This window comes from Vulpes lagopus, chromosome 11 (genome assembly GCF_018345385.1).
Source record: "Vulpes lagopus strain Blue_001 chromosome 11, ASM1834538v1, whole genome shotgun sequence".
NCBI lineage: Eukaryota > Metazoa > Chordata > Mammalia > Carnivora > Canidae > Vulpes > Vulpes lagopus.
Window position 1 is genome coordinate 1827244 of NC_054834.1, and position 18402 is coordinate 1845645.

At 56.7% G+C, this 18402-nt stretch overlaps 1 protein-coding gene across 9 annotated transcripts in view; it reads right to left on the reverse strand.

Annotated features, from left to right (window-relative positions):
• DDC (dopa decarboxylase) overlaps positions 1-18402 on the reverse strand; it is a 73515-nt gene that overhangs the window by 10414 nt on the left and 44699 nt on the right. For all 9 annotated transcript variants that reach the window (XM_041723036.1, XM_041723035.1, XM_041723038.1 and 6 more), the window contains exons 8-10: positions 16244-16338; positions 11552-11619; positions 3876-3952 (exon numbers count right to left, since the gene is read on the reverse strand). In XM_041723036.1, the coding sequence (XP_041578970.1) occupies positions 3876-3952; positions 11552-11619; positions 16244-16338 (240 nt within the window). The remainder of the gene's footprint in view (positions 1-3875; positions 3953-11551; positions 11620-16243; positions 16339-18402) is intronic.

Genomic DNA, 18402 nt, shown 5'->3' on the forward strand with positions numbered 1-18402 from the left:
AAGTGGAAATGCTGGTCGACGAGGGGCTTCCCATTTGCTTTGCTTTCTGTGCTTCCACAAGCACAACATCTGAGCTCTCTTCTCTTGCCCACTAGTAACTTGGCGTTCGGCTCCTGAAGACCTCATCGTGCACTCATTCGTGCGTGGGAAGGTGAACTGGTGACATACAGAGTGATTAGACCGAAAGACAAGCACCCGGCTGTGGAGGAGCGTCCGTGTCTGCACCCCCGGATCTCAGCCCAGAGCCCGGCACGGGGCAGACGCCGGTGAGCAACCACTGGAGCCGAGTCATCACCCTGCATTCAGATGGCTTCATTGAGGTCACAGAAAAGGCGGGTTTGCGTCCGGTCTCCCCTTGCACCTAACGCAGCCGAGCCAAGGATTTTGGGGGACAGAGCCTCCCACCAGTGGGAGTCGCCCCGGGGTGACCTCAGGCAAGCAGCCGCCTGGGAATTGGGAACACGCGCGGAAGTCCTGTGTTTTGAACATCTGATCCTCCAGTGTAGGCCCAGACGGGGCACGCTGCGGCGCACCGGTGTCCCCGCTTCCGCAGCAGGAGCAACGGTAGCCTGGCCGTAGCAGGCCCAGGCCGCAGGCAGCTGGGACGGGCGCCACCCAGCACCCCCAGCCCACCCCACCCCTGCCAAGACCACTCTTCAGTGATTCTGCAGACGGGTCTACATTCCACGTATACGGAAACCTGAAGCTGTTGCTTATCACCGGCTCTTTGACTCTCCTCTGGAGACAACAGGTGTTCTCCCAATTAGGGTCGTAAAATGGTGGCGATGGGAAAACGTGGGGGGCCATCCTGCAAGGCTCCGCCTCCTGGTTTTATGAGGGACCCTGAGACCGAAGCCCGGAGTCGCACAGCCCTTGGCGACTCCCAGCCCCTGCCCTCTGCACCGTATGAAACACACTGTGAGGCAGATGTCCCCAGCAGGGTCACCGGCAGTGGCCCAACGGCGAGGCACGCAGGCCAGCAGAAGGGAAAGAGCCGCGGCCCCAAGGATGCGTGGCATGTAATGAGCACCGGGCAAGGGTCTGCTCGGAACCCAGATGACGTCGTGCATGAAGACGCATGAATGACCCTCCTTTGTTCACATCACACGCAAAGTGCAGGACCGAGGCAGGGGCGTGCTGGCACGGCAGCCGCTCCCACGTTGCTGCCCGACGGCTGCCGCCGGTCACCATCCCCCGAGTCCAGCAGTGTTCCCGCAGCAGCACGACCGGATCCGAGGCTCCGGGGGGGACAGAGAGACGACAGGCAGGAAACCAGCGGGTGAGACGGCTGCGTGGCCAGACTCACGTGCCATGAAGGGTATCGGCTCCAGCGGAGAGATCTGGGAAGACCTCACGGAGGGGGAGGCTTTCGCCCCGGACCCAGTGGCGGAGGCTCCTAAGGCACCCAGGCAGGATAACCCGCTGCTGCGGCCTCGCGAGCTGAGTGCACAGCATGAGGGGCCACAGGGCAGTTCCTTTTTTTTAAATTAATTAATTAATTAATTTTAATTTTATTATTTTCCCCCACAGGGCAGTTCTGACAGGCTTTTTAAATAGTTAATAAGGAGCCTTTTATTATCACATAGAAAGGTTTAAAAAAAAATTGGGAACACCTGGGGGGGATCAGCGGTTGAGCATCTGCCTTCAGCCCGGGGTGTGACCCCGGGGTCCCGGGATCGAGTCCCGCATCGGGCTCCCTGCACGGAGCCTGCTTCTCCCTCTGCCTGTGTCTCTGCCTCTCTCTCTGTGTCTCTCATGAATAAATAAAATCTTAAAAAAAAAAAAACCCACCAACAAACCCTGTAAAACATAGTTTTCATTTCAAGGAGCACAAGGCTTAGCGGCACCAGGGCTAAATCCGTGCCGATAAATATGCCCTTACGTCCACTGGCCATAAAAGCTGAAAGTTTATTTTTGGCGATCTACTCGTTAAACACAAAATGGGCCACTGTTTTTGTGGACTTATAGAAGTTTGTGGTCTTTTATTTTTTTAGGGGAAAAATACAAATCACTAATATTTCTCATCTCTAACAGCCATAGCAAATATTTCAATAGGAAACAGCCTTTCTATAAAAGCAGCGTAAAATACATTTTTGTGTGCCTCGAGCCGTAAGCCGTCCTCAGATGCCCCTCGCTTAAGTTCATTCCAAGAATCACTTCAAGGTTTAAGAGGCAACGTTTTGCTTTCTAACTGTCACGACTGCAAAGATTTTTATTATCCAAACATGAAATACATTTTTTTTTTGTAACATAAGAGCTTGGCAGTTGGTTCAGAATTTCACATTGTTTCCTGCCAATTCTGTTTTTAAAAACTAGACCTTATTTTTTAGGGCAGCTTTAGGTCCTGGGAAAATCTGAGCAAGTGTAGCTGGGGGGAGGCAGGGGGGTTCTGTGAACACCCACCGGGATGAGCGTCTGCGCCATACCTGAGAACTACGCTTAAATAGTTCTGAGTTTGTTTTCAAAACCTTAAAAATATAGAGGGAATTCAGAAATAATTACACCTTCTGGCTGTAAGTACTATTCATGTTTGGAAATGTTCATTTCACGCTTTCAAAAGAAAAAAAAAATCTTTTGTATTGCTGGGATCATTCTTCGAAATATCCAGTTCTTATTTCTTGGGTAAAAATCCCAGAATCTCAGCCCAGGTGGTGGAGTCAGTGAAGCGTCTGCCTTCAGCTCAGGTCACGATCCCGGGGTCCTGGGATCGAGCCCCACGTCAGGCTCCCAGCTCAGTGGGGCGTCTGCTTCTCCCTCTCCCTCTGCTGCCCCCCCAGCTTATGCTCTCACTCTCTCTCTCTCAAACAAACAAATAAAATCTTTAAAAAAAAATCTCACAGAAATGTCCATGTGTCCCCCCTCCGCGCCCCCCCGGAGCCCGGCCTGTGCTAACTTATGATCGGGCGTGTGGCTGTGGCCTAGGGCAGTAGCCACAGGAAATGGGCTATTTGGCATCTTCTGGGAAGTGCTGCAGCGTCTCCGTGTGCCAGGGAGCATCGTGCTCCTCACCGGGACTCGCGCGCCTGGCCACGTCCCCTCTCCGCCCCGGTCATCGAGAAGCTCACAGCCAGAGCACAGGCCTGGGGACGGCTCGGGTCCCACCACAGGTGCAGGCACAGAAGGCAGGTCTACAAACCCGACGGGGGAGATGCTGATCCTGCCCCGTGTCATCCGGGCTTCCTTGGCTCCCCTAACCCCCAGCCCCACTCTGCGTCCCCCGGGGTGTTGGTAGAAGCGGATGCAGCTCTCGGGGAGACAGTGGGGTAGTCATACTTTTATTTCTTTTATTTTTATTTTTTTATATAAATTTATTTTTTATTGGTGTTCAATTTGCCAACATATAGAATAACACCCAGTGCTCATCCCATCAAGTGCCCCCTCAGTGCCCGTCACCCAGTCACCCCCACCCCACCCTCCTCCCCTTCCACCACCCCCAGTTTGTTTCCCAAAGTTAGGGGTCTTCATGTTCTGTCTCCCTTTCTGGTATTTCCCACTCATTTTTTCTCCTTTCCCCTTTATTCCCTGTCATTATTTTTTATATTCCCCAAATGAATGAGACCACATAATGTTTGTCCTTCCCCGATTGGCAGTCATACTTTTAAAGGTCCTATGCAGGAGGTGTCCACACCCGTGTTGAAAGCCGTGTGGTGCCCCCCGGCCCCCGGGGCCCCCTCCCAGCCCCTGCACCGAGCACAGAGGCAGACCGGGGCCCCATCAGCACCCTACCCCTGCCTCTACCCCCACCCCCGCCCCAGAGAAGGGGCCCCCAGGGGTTGGTCCGTGTGGCGCCAACCTTCCCCTCTGGCTTCTGGCAGAAATGCAGCTCCGGTGAACACAAAACCAGAACATCGCAGAAAGCGAGGACGCCAGCGTACCTGAGTCCTGATGGTTGTGCTTTAGGTAGAGAGGGTCCAGTTTAAAGGCTCCTATCAGGTCCGTCCTCTTTTTCACCCTGGTTTGAGAGAACAAATGGTGGGGTTTAGCGAGGAAGCCCGGCGGAAGGGCCCCCGCGGCTTCCCTCCTGGTCCTCCTTCCAGCTGGCTCAGCGCAGACACACCTGCTCTGGGACCTGGACCCTGCTCTGTCAGCGTGTCTGTCACCTGAGCGCCCGCCTCCCCCAGCCCCGCCGCAGCACAGTGCTCATCTCCAGGACTCCGAGCACGCCAGGGGCCCGTCTAATGAAAAATAAATATTTGCTTTTCATCCCTGGTTCCTGGCACAGGGCAACTGAAACCCTTGGAATCTCTGGAGGAATAGGAATGGCTCTTGTAGGCCAATGAGGTGACAGGTGGCTGGGGCCCCCTGGGAGCTTCAGGATGGGGGCTGGTTGCCAGGAAAACCAAGTAGAGTTGAGGGTGGGACTCTGAGCCCTACAGCCTCAATCTCTGGGGAACCAGGAGGGAGAGGGAAGGACCGAGATTTAGTTAATGCCCGATGGCCAAAGAGCCCATCCATCATACCTGTCGTGAAGGACAGTGATGCTCAACACATCAATGTGCTGGGACGGACTCGTGCCTGGAGGACAGGGGAGCTCTGTGCCCTCCACCCACACCCCTTACCTGGTCCTACCCATCTCTTCCTCACTTGTTTCCTTTATAATAAATAAATCAGTAAATGGGCTGCCTGGGTGGTGTAGTCTGTTAAGCATCTGACTCTCGGTTTCGGCGCAGGCTACAATCTCAGGGTCCAGGGACGGAGCCCCGCATCAGGCTCCACACTCAGCACAGAGTCCGCTTCAGATTCTCTCCCTTTCTCTCTGCCCCTCCCACTCATGCTCTCTCTTTCTCTCTCAAATAAATAAACAAACCTTAAAAGAATTAAAAATAAGTCGGTAAGTAAGACGGGTGCCTTCCTGAGTGCTAGGAGCTATTCTGGCAAATTAGCAAATCTGAAGGCGTAGGGGGTTCGTGGAACTCCCAGCTTCACAGCAAATTGGACAGAAGTCGGGTACCCTTGGACACACGATGTGTAACTGCCCTGTGGGAAGGAGCCCGATTACCTGTGGGGTCTGTGCTAACCCCAGATGGAATCTCTCTCTGGGACACCCAGGTGGTTTCTTTTTTTTTTTAATTTTTAATTTTTAATTTATTTATTTATGATAGTCATACAGAGAGAGAGAGAGAGAGAGAGAGAGGCAGAGACACAGGCAGAGGGAGAAGCAGGCTCCATGCCAGGAGCCCGACGTGGGATTCGATTCCGGGTCTCCAGGATCGCACCCTGGGCCAAAGGCAGGCACCAAACCGCTGTGCCACCCAGGGATCCCCACCCAGGTGGTTTCTGAAGAGCTGGTGACCTGGTGTCAGGAGAGGAAACCCAGCAGGTGAGCACTTATGCCCTCTGAGGTCCAGGCCTGGCCCCGGCACTGACGAGCATCACGAGTGTGCGTGGGACGAGCAGGAGCTACAGGTGAGAAGGTGGCCCTCCTGCGAGCCGCCCTCAGACTCCGCAGGCAGTGATGGTCCCGGAGAACTCAGGTCACAACTCACACTTGAGCTGGGATTCGAGGCCTGAGCTCTATGATAATCACCTCTCCGCCTCATTTGGCCAGCAGGGACCCCACCTCCAAGCAATTTTATGGCAAATAGACTATCCTAGGGGCAAACTGGAGAAGAAATGTCAGCCTGACGGTAGCTGAGGCTTGAAAGCAAATATCACGTGAGTGAGTCTCAAGAGACGGAGCCAGGGCGCGTGATTTAGCACGGCAGGAAGCGGCTCACCGGCGAGGAGCCAGGAGCCAGGGGTCAGACTTACTGAGGAAAGGCGATGCAAGTGTTATTTCTACAAAGGGCTAAAGGGCAGACCCTGTCGGGGAGCGGTACTGAGGGGTCTGCATGCCTTGAGCCTGTGCAGCAAGTCGCGGCGCACCTGACCTGGTGCCTGCGTGGGCCGCGGTGGCGGGGCTCCACCCGAGTGCTCTGCGCTCAAGCCTCGGGGAGGACAGCAAGACGGAGGGGGGTACAAGCACTTCTGGTCACGGTAGGACTGTGTCCCTCACAAACCAAGGTCGCGCCCCCCTTCCCGCAGAGGCCAGCGAGGACCTGGGAGCGTGGGTCTCTGGAATCAGAACATTCGCCCAGTGCTGGAGCCCGCGCAGCGGAGAGCGGAAGCCGCTGAGGAGCCGGACCCGCACACGCTCCAGACACTTTCCTGAGCGATGGTCCTGTGCTGCACCGAAGTCTACCCCGTCCTGAACTCAACCTGCAGGACTGTGTGGGGCCCACAGGATGAGGGCTCGTGCTGCATCCCGGGCCGGCAACAGAGAAAAGCATCCAAGATGCAAAAGGGCACCAGGACCAAAGTGCAAGGAACCCACACCGAGACTCAGAAAACTGAGCACTGGTTGCTTACGATGCAGGTTCCAGTATCAAGCCTTATGACAAGTGGGGTGATGGACAATCTCCCCGAGGCACTGAACGTCGAAAGGAATCCAGTTTAACAGAAGTGTGCAAACGCTTTAAAAACTCCTTTGATTAAAAAAAAAAAAAAACTCCTTTGATAAAATTTAATTTTATGGGGCCCCTGGGTGGCTCCGTGGTTGAGCGTCTGCCTTTGGCTCAGGGCGTGACCCCGGGGTCCTGGGATCAAATCCTGCATCGGGCTCCCTGCGTGGAGCCTGCGTCTCCCTCTGCCTGGGTCTCTGCCTCTCTCTCTGTATCTCTCTGTCTCTCTCTCTTTGTGTCTCTCGGGAATAAAAACAATATTTTAAACAATTTTTAATTTTATTTGGAAAAAGACATCAAGCCTCTTTTTAAAGGTAGAGTCAAACACGCCCTTGGCGTATGTGGAATGTGAGGCTTTCTGTGGAGAAAATTTGATGCTAAACAGACACTGAGGTCTGAGCAGAATGGCTCGCATTTACATACAAAAGATTCAAAATACCCAATGAGCAATAAAAAAACTTATGAACGGAATAATGAAATCATTACGAAACGTGTTTACTATGCCTATAACGACTGCAAGTTTTCGAAACTCCAATTATCTTGTCCATTTCAATATTTAGAGAAAATAACCAATATGTTTACTTTAAATTACAGACTAACCATTGGTGAAATTTCATTACACAAAAGAGAGGCTCTTTTGATTTTAAGGAATACAAAACAGCCAGTGAGAGCAACAACAAAAAAAAAAGAAAAAAGAAAAAAAGAAAGAAAGAAAGAAAGAAGGAAGGAAAGAAAGAAGGAAAGAAAGAAAAGAAAAGAAAAGAAAAGAAACAGAAAAGAAAGGAAAAGAAGAAAAGAAAAAAAGAAAAGAAAAGAAAAAAGAAAAGAAAAGAAAAGAAAAAAGAAAAGAAAAGGTATCTTCCTTGTATTAGGAAACATTTAAATACATCTGTAAAAAAAAATTCAGAATTTTGGATTATTTGATTGTTTTCGACTCTTGGGGATCTAAAGGGATGCCCGGAATTTCTGATGTCTGGTTTTCACAAGTGTCTTACTCTACTGTGTTGACACCTCGTTTCACCACGATAACCTCCTCCAATAGCAAAATACGTGTATTTGAGTCCACGGATATTCAGGACGAAGCAAAGGAGCCTCGAAGTAGATTCTCAGCCTGCATTCGCCGCACGCCGCCTGGCACCTTACTGCCAGGCATCCCCCCCTTGCGCTGCGTAACAGGCAGGGCTTCCCGCCACGAGCGAGCGAGCAAGTGCCCAGTGGACTCACAGCTCAGGCGGGCAGACGGGGTCGGGGGGAGCCTGCAGCCCCTCACCTCCGCCCTGGCCTGCGGGCTGCCCAAGCCTGGGCTAGAATCCAGCACTATTTTCAAAGTCAGAGAGAAAGTGGGACTAACTGGCAGCTTGAACAAAAGCGGGAGCACAATGGAGCCTGATTTTGCCTCATTCCCACCCAGAACCAGCTCCCATTTCTCCTGTATCCATCCAGAACAACGGTAACGTGGTCCACGCTCTTCCTGGCGTTTAGGTGTGTTTGTACACTGTGTGCCGACCTTCATGCATGTTCTCCTGAGATTCTTGTATCCCGGGAGATTCCTGATTCTCTGGTTCTTTTTTAGTCAGTGTTAGGGTTTTTGTGTTTTGCTTTGTTTTCTGTTTTGGAGAAAGAGAGAGAGTGAGAGCTCGATTCAGGGTGAGGGCAGAGGGAGGGAGAGACGGAGAATCTTCAGCAGGCTCCCCGCTCAGCACGGAGCCCGACGCAGGGCTCGATCCCATAACCCTGAGATCACGACCTGAGCCGAAATCACGAGTCGGATGCTGAACCCACTGAGCCGCCCAGGCCCCCTACTCTGTGTGAGTTTCTAAAACTTCATTGCGTTGCCATTACCCATTTATGGCTCTGGCCTGGAGAGCTGTGTGTCCGTGAGCAGACCCCGTTGCCTCGTCCCTAAAACAGGGATGACAGTTCCTACCCCCGCCCCGCGGCCATACAACGATCACCCTTGAAGCATGCACGCTCCCGGGGCTGGCGCCCACCTGCGCACAGGGCCAGGCGGCCTCGGGACTGAGAGTGGAAGTCAGCAGGGCTGTGCCAGGCCGGCAGGCGGGTCTGCTCAGCCTCGCCACTGTCGCCTACACAAACGGTGCCGCGTGGGCTCTCATTAACTAGTGAGACATTAGAAAGATGCACGTATCTGTAAAAACGCCAGTTTTAAACGTGGGCAGCTGATTTAAAACAAATCTAAACCCACGTGGACCACTGGATTGACCTCCAGTGGCTTGCACCTGCACTCACTGTTGTGCACACGTCTGTCTCGGGGCCTTTGCACGGATGGTCTCCCCACCTGCACCCCAGCCAGCTTCCTGGACTCTTGCTCTACGACCTCGCATGGCCCTTCGTCAAATGCCATGTCACCCAGTGGGTCTTCCGTGACCTCTCTGCCTGCAACAATCAGGCAGTGAATGAATGGGGGGGGGCATGGAGGCATCTGCCCCACGTGTTCCCCCCACCGTCCAGCTCCCGGGCACCCCCAAGCTTCTCACCTGAACCTCTGCCCTCTCTCTTCCTGAGCCTTCCCCCCGCTGGGCCTCAACCAACATCGGCCTATACATGATGTTACTTAGTTTCTCATTTTACTTGGGGTCTATTCCCTTTACTGGAAACTGTCCCAAGGCTGAGACTCTCCAAACTCGGACACTGTTCCGCCAGCGCCTCGGCTGTGCAGCTGCCCATGGGGTTCGGACGGTCGTGGGAGGAGCCCTAACCCCCAGGACCTCAGGATGTGACCGTCTGTGGACACGGGGTCTTTAAAGAGGCAACATAAGTGAAAACAAGGTCGTATGCCCGGGCGCTAAGCCAGTGTGACCGGCGTGTGGCCAGTGTCCTTACACGAAGACGACACATGCTCAGAAGAAAGGCCAAGTGAGGACACAGGAGGGACACCACGGCGGTCGGTCTGCACACCCGGTGGAGGCGTCCGCAGAAACCAGTGCTGCCCGCACCTTGGCCTCTGTGTCCAACCTCCAGAATCATGAGGATATAAGGCTCCGGAGTTTAAGGCACTTTGTCGCAGCCGCCCGAGCGCAGTGCCTGACACAGCAGACAGCGGCCGTCTATGCTGAAAGGCAAATCCTCCAACATCACAGTCCGGCAACAAGTCCTCCGTGTTTGTGAAGTCACGGGGTGAACCCCGGGGCTTGGGGGAGGACGGGTTTCCCCACATGCGCGAAATCACCCGAAAATCCAGGACGAGCATTCTCGTCCGGGACCCCAGAGGCTCAGGACACAGAAAGCGCCTGGACATTCTGTGCTCAGAATGTGACGCGGGCGGTCAGGGGGCTGCTCCAGCACTGACTCCTCATCTCCCCTGCCCCCCAGTAACCGAGTGCCCTGCTCTGGAGCAGCTCACGCTGGGGGCTGCCCTGACACGTGACACTGACTTTCATTCAGCAGGCGTCCAGCCTCACCTCTGCCCCCGCCCCGGTGACGTGGCCTCAGCCCTGCGTCTCTCCTGCACGTCCCTTCCACTTTGCCAGGTTTCCCTGGGCGGGCTGCTGCCCAAGCTGAACGCAGGGTCCTGCTGGCAGCCCCGGTCCCACTGCGCCCGGCAAAGGGCTCCGTCCCTTCTCAGCCCCGCCACGGACAGAGCCGTCCTCCCGCATCCCTAACATGCCCTGGCTTTTCGGGCCCAAGGCCAGGACGCCACATCTCTGTATCCATCCTTAGTATGTCTCAACGTTGCATCACAGCCCGTGACCCCGAATGCTTGCCCCTGAGATGGGGACCTGAGCTGAGATCAGAGTCAGACCCTTAACTGACTGAGCCACCCGGGTGCCCCTAAACATCTACGTCTGATATTATGACTTTGCCCAGGTAACAAGCAAAATGTCCGGGTGCACCACGGGCCCTCTGTCCAGCCCCACCGGGCAGCCCTCCCGGGGCCCGCCAGCTGGCACTGAGGCCACCAGCCCTCCCAAAATGAAGCAGACAGCCCCCACCCCCCGGCCCCGGCTGTGCACCAGCACCGTTCCAGGGACCCACAATCTGACCAAACACACCAGCAGGATAGAATTACAGTTCAGTCCCAATGAAAACCGGAAAAAAAAGGGGGGGAACTTCTGACACACCGTGTGAGCCACTCCTCACGTGCTCCACTTTAAATAAAATAGGCGAACGCAGCCGCAAGAACAGACAAGGATACTGACCTCCGTACAGGCCATACTTGCACGGATCCCTGCTAGTATTTCGGACGAAGCTGCGTCTGGAATCCCCACACCCGAAGGGGCTTTGAAATCACCTACCAAAGTCTGGGTCGGAGGCTGACAGAAAAGAATTGATTCGGACCGAGTTTTTAGTAAAGTGCTGAAGATGTGATTTTTTTTTTTTTTTGAAGATGTGATTTTTACCGAAGGAGCATCCATCTGGGCACTCAGGAAACCGGGAGAACAGACTGGTTGGGGCGGGTACGGACCCCGTCCTTCACCCCTCGGGTGTGAGAAACCATTCATTCACTCACACGCCCACGTCTGCACAAAATTCACGCAAAGCCCCCAAGGGCTAAGGTCGATTAACCTCCTTCCTCCCGCAATGAACGCACAGATCCGGTTCCCACCGTCCCCACACTGCTCCCAAAGATCCCTCTTCCTTCAAACACGGTCTGCGTGATGGGGGGGTCATCCGCGTCCGTTCCTGAATCGTTTCTCTTGCCCTGAATATAACCTACATGACGGTGGCTCTGCTGTTAGGAATTTTCAGGGAACTGTGTGGGAAACAGGACTACTCTTATTTTTTCCTTAGCAAATGCTTTCGAGCCCTTGGGCTTAGAGTCATGAAACATCAAAGAATAAAAACGCAGAAGCCACCGGATTAGAAACATGCCCTGAAATTTCCTCACGTCCTCTTTGTTCAAGCTGGCGAGATGGGGAGACCGAGTTCTCGCGCCCATGCGCTGCCGTACTGTGTTCTGGTCCACAGTTTCCTACGGGGCAAGACTTAGCACGAATCCCTGCTTCAGGAGGCAGGGAGGCAGCGGGCAGAGGACGACGCGCCCCGCAGTGACGGCGTCCGCCCCGCCAGGCTTCCTCCCCGCGAACCCCCCCTCCTTTGGGAAGCGCAGCGGGCGCAGGGCTGGACGTCTAGCCGGTGGGGAGACTCACCACATGGCAGAGCAGTCAAAGTTCACCAACAGCCATTTGTGGGGATTGAAGTTAAACGAATCTGCAAACTGCCGAGGAACAGGGACAACAAAGAGAAGACATCTCAGTTACAAACGTCTCGCCGTACACAAGACCCCCTACACGGCGAAGGGCAATCTGTTTGCTCGAGAGTAAGACCAAGCCGAGGGACGGGAGCTGAGGCCGTGGGGCGCGGGGGCAGGAGCAGCTGGGGAGGCCCAGGCTCCGGACCTCACTGGGCCTCTCTGTACTCATGGCCTTTTTTGTTTGTTTTTTAAAAATCTATTTATTTATTCACGAGACACACACAGAGAGAGAGAGAGAGAGAGGCAGAGACACAAGCAGAGGGAGATGCAGGCTCCATGCGGGGAGCCCGACGTGGGACTCGATCCCGGGACCCAGGGGTCACGCCCTGAGCCGAAGGCAGGCGCCCAACCGCGGAGCCCCCCGGGTGCCCCTCTACTCATTTTCAAGTGGGAACAATGCATCACAGCTCAGGAACGCACAGCGCTGATGAGAGGTGGTTCGGGGCCGAAGCACAAAGCAAGGACAGCTTTACAGTCAGCCCGCCCGAGGTTTGACCCCAGCTCAACAGCCTCCTGCGCTGTTTGCAAATTTGCATGGACCCGACTGGGAAAGTCTGCTTTCCCGAGAAATGGTGGCATCCCAGGCCCGAACCCCTCCGCCCCGCCCCTGCCACGGAGCACGCTCCCCACTTCCAAGGCTGGGCCGTGGCTGCTGCTGGTCTGCGGGTGTGCAGATTTGCAGGTGGGAGCCGGCCAGCTGGGTGGTGGTGGTGGTCGCAGGGGCCACGGCGACAGCTACTGACGCTCAGGAGCTCGCCGTGAAGCAGGAAGATCCGGCCAGAGGGCAATCGCTCGGGTGCAAAGTGAAAACAAGCATCACGTGGCCATGACTGGGCAGGCTTGCTGCTTGGAGGAGGAGGACGGGGACTCGCCCAGTCGGGCCAGAGGTGCCTGCAGAGGGCACCCCACAGAACCGGGCAAGGCACGAGCCCCCCACCTCCCCCGGGGCATGAAGGCCTCCAGCCTGCTCGCAGTCCTCGGGATGCAGTGCCAGGCACCCAGGACAGGTCAGGACATAAGCTTTGTTGGAAGAGCCCCCGATTTGGCCTTAGCGCTCCCACTGTCCGGCCATGTGCCCTCGGTGGGATGAGTCCAGGGCAGATGAAGAAGCTGCCCCCGTAGGCAGCATCGATATGCAGCCACATGTCCTCCTTGTTACCTGAAATCCAGAGGAGTCCAGGAGAACGTATACGTGAGGGACTGGACTGAGCTAATCTAGAACTTTCCTGTTAACACCCCCTTTATTTCTGTGTTCATCCTAACTCGGTGTAGGGCTTCCACGTTTGAAGCAGGCGGATATGAGGACCTTGGATAATCCAAAACATGGGGAACCCGAACACGCAATCCTAGGGCGACACCAAGGGAGGATGAGGAGAGCTGCTGTCCTGCGAGTCCCAGCAGCAACAGGGACACAGCTCACGGCTGGGGGGCTCTCCTGCCCTGGAGCCACACGAGTCCCTACTCATTTTTAACTGGGACAATTCACGGCGCTCCCTTCCCTCGTAACATGGGACGTTATCGGTATTTTATGTCGTACACTTCCAAATTTGCACAGTCTGGACTCATGTGCAACGTATGCACCCTTCAAACCATTAGACCCTTTGGAACAATCACACGGGAATTGGAATTCCCGTGTACCCTGCAGGAAATTGTAGCCACCGGGCCTGCGGGACCCTTTCTGCCTGCACCGTCCCCCAAGTTCACGCGCTAGCGAAGTTCTCGGCACACGCGCATCATCGTAAGCGACAGGAGGCTGGAACATCACTCCTAACCTACGGCCATCGGGATCCCCCCGGTTTTTATTTAATGGGTTGGCTTCTTTATTACCCCTGATCAGCAATCAACGACTCTTCCCACGTACCTAAACATTTTCTTCTTTCCTTTTAAAGACAATATCCACACTCATTGCACACCTATCAGCAACGGGCTCCCGTCCTGGAAGACAGCGCGTAGCAACTGCAAACAACAGGCTTTAGCCTGTCGGTTTTAGGGGCTGCCCTATTTCCAAGCAGAAAATAAGATTTCAACAACCAAGACCGGCCGAGGAGGGCACTCGGCATCTCCACGGAGCTCTCCCGAGGGGTGCGCTCTTATATTCTTCAAAACGCGTGCCCAGGTCGGTCCCCCGGCTGCTGAGCAGGACCCGGGTCCAGCTGGAGGCCCAGGGGTGCAGCCAGGGGTGGGCGCCCCGCCACCGGGGAGACGTCTGCTCGGCCGACCGCAGCCTCGCGTGTCAGCCCGCTCCGGGGGAGCAGATTCATTTCCTTCCAGGTTTCGATAAGAGCAGTTTTGAGAAGGAGACGGGAAATGACAACGAGTTTCATTTGCTGATAAAAGGAGCCAAAATGTGAAAGAAGAGCCTTGTTTGCCGAGAATTTTATTAGTTCCCTCCCAGCGGGGCTGGTCTGTTTAATCGCCTTTCATTACCCAACTGCTGTGTGCTCTTCCTGCCGCCAGAGAGAAGGGTTCTTATCTCCGGGCTGGGGACGCAGCAGGATATTGCAACCCCGTTATCTGACCAGTTGGGCAGCAAGGCTCTCGCCAGGCGAGGAACAATGCAGGAGCCGGGGAAATGACTCACGTCGGCCATGAGATCCTGTCTGCTGTTGATAGGATCTTGCCCCAGGGCCCGGCGCTGCGGTGGCCTGACAGTTAGCTGCCCCCTTAGGAAAGCCGAAACCCCCAGGTCCTGGGATCGTGGGGAGGAGCGGGGTGGTGGGAGAAGACTGTGCAACCCCTACCCCGACACTTACACCACATCCTGGGGACAGGCACACGCACCCCCGGCGAAGGCTTTGCCCTCCATCCCCCGGGTCCGGGGGCGGCCCCTCCCGCTCACGTGCCCCATCTCTGTAAAACGAGTCATTTCTATGGTGTGGAGGTTTCCCCCTCGAGACTCCCACGGGCCCAGCTCCGGGCAGCAAGCTGCAGAGCGCGGGGTGTTAGCGCACTTACCGGAACCTCTCACACGCCTCAGCCCCCCTCCCTGACATTCACGGGGGCCTCGGAAGCCCCACTGGCCACCCCCTCCACAGCACTAAGCCGAGGGCTGGGCGTGTGTGCGAGGATCCACAAACAATTACCACGCGAGTAGTGAATAAATGCACGGATGGGATGGAGAGACGGAGCGGAGTGCTGCTTCGCTAGGACGGGAATATGTGCATCTGCACCTGACGCCGCGGCTCTGGGATTACAGCGTCACGAGCATCCGAACGAGCAATTAGTAAATCGACTGGCAGCATGACACGAGGGCGGGGCGGGGGGTTCAGGGACTGTCCCTGCCGCTGTGCTGAAGGGCAATAGAAGCATCCCACCCGCACCCGGCCTCACTGCCCGCCAGATGCTGCTTTCAATTCAATTAACTCCTGCAACCCACAGCCCCCCCTCGGGGGAGATGTCATTACTAAAGCCACTCTGTGAGGTGTACAGATGACTCTGGCCCGCCCTCAGGGGCACGGCTCGTCCCGGGGAAAGCTGCCGTTCACACAGTCCTCTACTGCCAGTGGCCGCACCTCGAACCCCTGCACCGCGTGTGGCCCGGGGTCCCACGAAAGCCTTTTGCCTCCGAGCATAGAGTCAAGGCCGTGGCTCCTCTGCTCAGGATCTCCCTCCCCTGGGCTCACTGCTAAGTCTGTGTCTCTGGACCCTGTATCGTGTCTGCAACTAAGTTCCTGGGCAGGAGGAGCATCCTGCCCCGTGAGCTGCCACCGGCGGCGGCCAAGTCCGACTTGGGTCTGAGATGGCGCGTCCGGACCTGCCCAGGTCGCCGTCTCCCCGCATCACGTCTGCACCACAGCACCCTCTGCAGCCCTGGGGGAGCACAGTACTGGTCGAGAGCTTTGACGACAGCAGCAGGTGTCTTAGTGGGTGTTACGTGCCGCACATTCCAGACTCCAAAAGCGGTAAAGGACGTGCAAACGCACCCATGCCCGCTGGTTCGATATCTATTAAAATAATACCCCACGGAGCGGCGTGGTCCGAACACGCATTCCTATTCCTACTGAACCAGACCGCATAGAACTGCAGGTTGCTTTGACCCGTTACCTCCGGATCCGAAAGGCATTAAGATTTTACTTTCTTCCTAAGTATTTCCCCACAGTTTTATGAGCTAAGATACAGGCTGCCGTGAGAACTCCGCCCGGGACTTGTGCCGGAGGAAAAAATAGCTGCGAAAGCCAGTGTGTTTGCAGAAGGCAGGTTGTATGACTGAGCAGATTCTCAATCCCCCTTATTAGGAAATCTGATTTCTGCTAATCAAAAAATTTGTTTGGAATTGCCGAAACGAAGCACAGCAGTGACAGATGGAATGTCCCAGCCCTGGCAGGAGAAGTCACTGATAACATAAGACTTTTAAGCAAGGATAGGATTAAAGATAGGAGGGGGCGCCTGGGTGGCTCAGTGGGTTGAGCGGCCGACTCTTGGGGCCCCGGGGTGGAGCCCCATCGAGCTCCACGCTCCGCATGGAGTCGGCCTGTGGATTCTGTCCCTCTGCCCTGCCCTTCCCCAAAATAGATACATGCATACACACATTAAAAAAAAAAAAAAAACCCAAACCGACGATCTTATTCAAGATAAAGAGCGCACCCACCTCTACTCCGTTCAGAAGATGCCGGAACTCCGGGCAGATGAAGGAGCTGCCCGCATAGGCAGCATCGATATGCAGCCACATGTCCTCCTTGTTACCTGAAATCCAGAGGTGACTCGTGAGCTCCCCTCCAGGACCCGGGAGCCTGATGATCGCCCCGTCCCACCCAGCGCTCTTCCTGGGAAAGGCCCATCAACGGCCTTTGTTGGCTCGATCCGGGCCCCCGGCAGGCCCTGGGGTCTGAAGGCCGTGAGGCTGAGCACAGAGGCGGTGAGCTGGCCCCAGACCAGGCTGGCCCAGGCCGGGGCCCAGGAGGGCGCGTGTAGAAGATGAGGAAATGGGATCGGCCCCCCTGGTTGACCCCAAGGTGGATGCTCAGGCTCTAAGGGGCCGCGTGCACCGTCCCTCGGGGCGCCTCGTCCACACTTCATTCCAGCGGCACCACCTTTCCCTCCTCCCGCATCTCACCCACGGGGAATTGGCTGCGATTCTCCGGGCTAACCCGTCCTCCCGCCCTGCCCCCCAGAGCCACGGCCCCTGTGACTTCTCTCCGCCCGCCCCCTGCCCCACCTCCACGCCATCGTACCCAACACATCTTGGCTTATTTCATGCTACCTGCGACCATCCTGGGCTCCTTTGTGAACATGATTTCTGCTTTCCATGTGCCCCGGAATTGCCTGGCAGGAAGGGGCCAGGCCTTCCCGTGCGGGTGGAAGAGGGGGCACGAGAGAACCAAAGCATGCTTTATGGGCGGAGAGTGCGGGGCTGCGGGCCTCTGTGGGGCTGCGGGCCTCTGTGGCACCGTCCTCCTGGCCCGGGGCCCCGAGTGGGTGTGGCCGTGAGCCAGCAAGAGCCTGAAGCCTCCAGGCAACGGGGCGTCTCTGCTCAGAGCACAGCTCAGCCCCGCTCCCACGGCCACGGTCCCCCGCGCTGCAGGGGCCTCCCGCTGTGGCTCGGTGCGCCACGGGCCTGGGCACCCCAGGGGCAGCCACGGGGCAGACAGCAAAGCGCAGGGCCAGGCTGTGCTCTCTGCGGGGCCGTCCGGGCCACCCCCGACCACTGGTCAGGAAACTCGGTTTTCTGTTAGAGGCTCTTCGGGGGATCGAGACTGTGGTGCCTGTTGGGTTCGGGACTGCGGAGGGAAGGGGTGATGCAGAGCAGGGCCCCGGGGCCTGGACGGGCAGACGGGTCAGGAAGGAGGAAGGGAAACAGGGTTCCAGAGGCAGCGACACCCCCACTCAGCTCTCATCCTCATGAGAGACCCCCGAGCCACCCATGCTGGCTGGGCCCCCCCCAAGGACACACGCAGGACAGCGGGTTGGGGTCCACAGCGGGTCGGGGTGCATGGCTGGGGCTCCCCTGGGACATATGCAAGACAGCAGGTTGGGGTCCACGGCCGGGGCCCCCCTGGGACACACGCAGTACTGCAGGTCGGGGTCCATGGCCTCACGCAGGGGATGGAATGACACCAGCCCCAGGGCTCCTGCACTTGGGAATGTGTAGGGGCCGCGGAGAAGGTGGAAAAGACAGAGGCGCACGGGGGAAGGGGTGCAGCGGGGCCTTGAATTTACTCCGGAAGAGCCCTGGCCTTTGCCCTGCTCCTGGGAGGTGACCTCTCGCCCCTGGAGTCCCCGCCGGAGAGGGTCCTCTCCCGCCTGGCTCTTTGGTCCCATACAGTGCGACAGAGTGACTGATGCCGGCGGCTGCGGGCCCCAGGACACCTGACCTCGCGGGACCCGGGGACGGCAGGTGCCAGCTGGGCTCCCCCGAGGAGCTGGAGGCTTCGGGTCGGCCCGGCCGCCAGCGCGTGGCTGACGCCCCATCACACTCTGAGGCCACAGGCCCGGTGAGCTTCCGCGGTGCTGGGTGTCGTCATAGCGGGGCGAGCTAGCCACCCACGGACCTTCCCCCGTCTGCCCTGCACCTGTGCCCCCTGCAATACCCCGTACCCCTGAGGGGCTTCCACGGAGTCCTGCAAGTCCTTCTGGTGGATCGTCGGACCCGAGGTGGTTCCGGAAAGTGCTGGAGGCGAGGGCGGTGCTTGAGGGACTGTGACCCTTCCTGCGCCCCCTCCTGAGCACCCTGGTGCCGCCGGGCGGGGCTCGGGCTGCCTGTGCGCCCCGCTCCCCTTCCGCCCTCCCTGGGGCCCCACACTCTGCCTC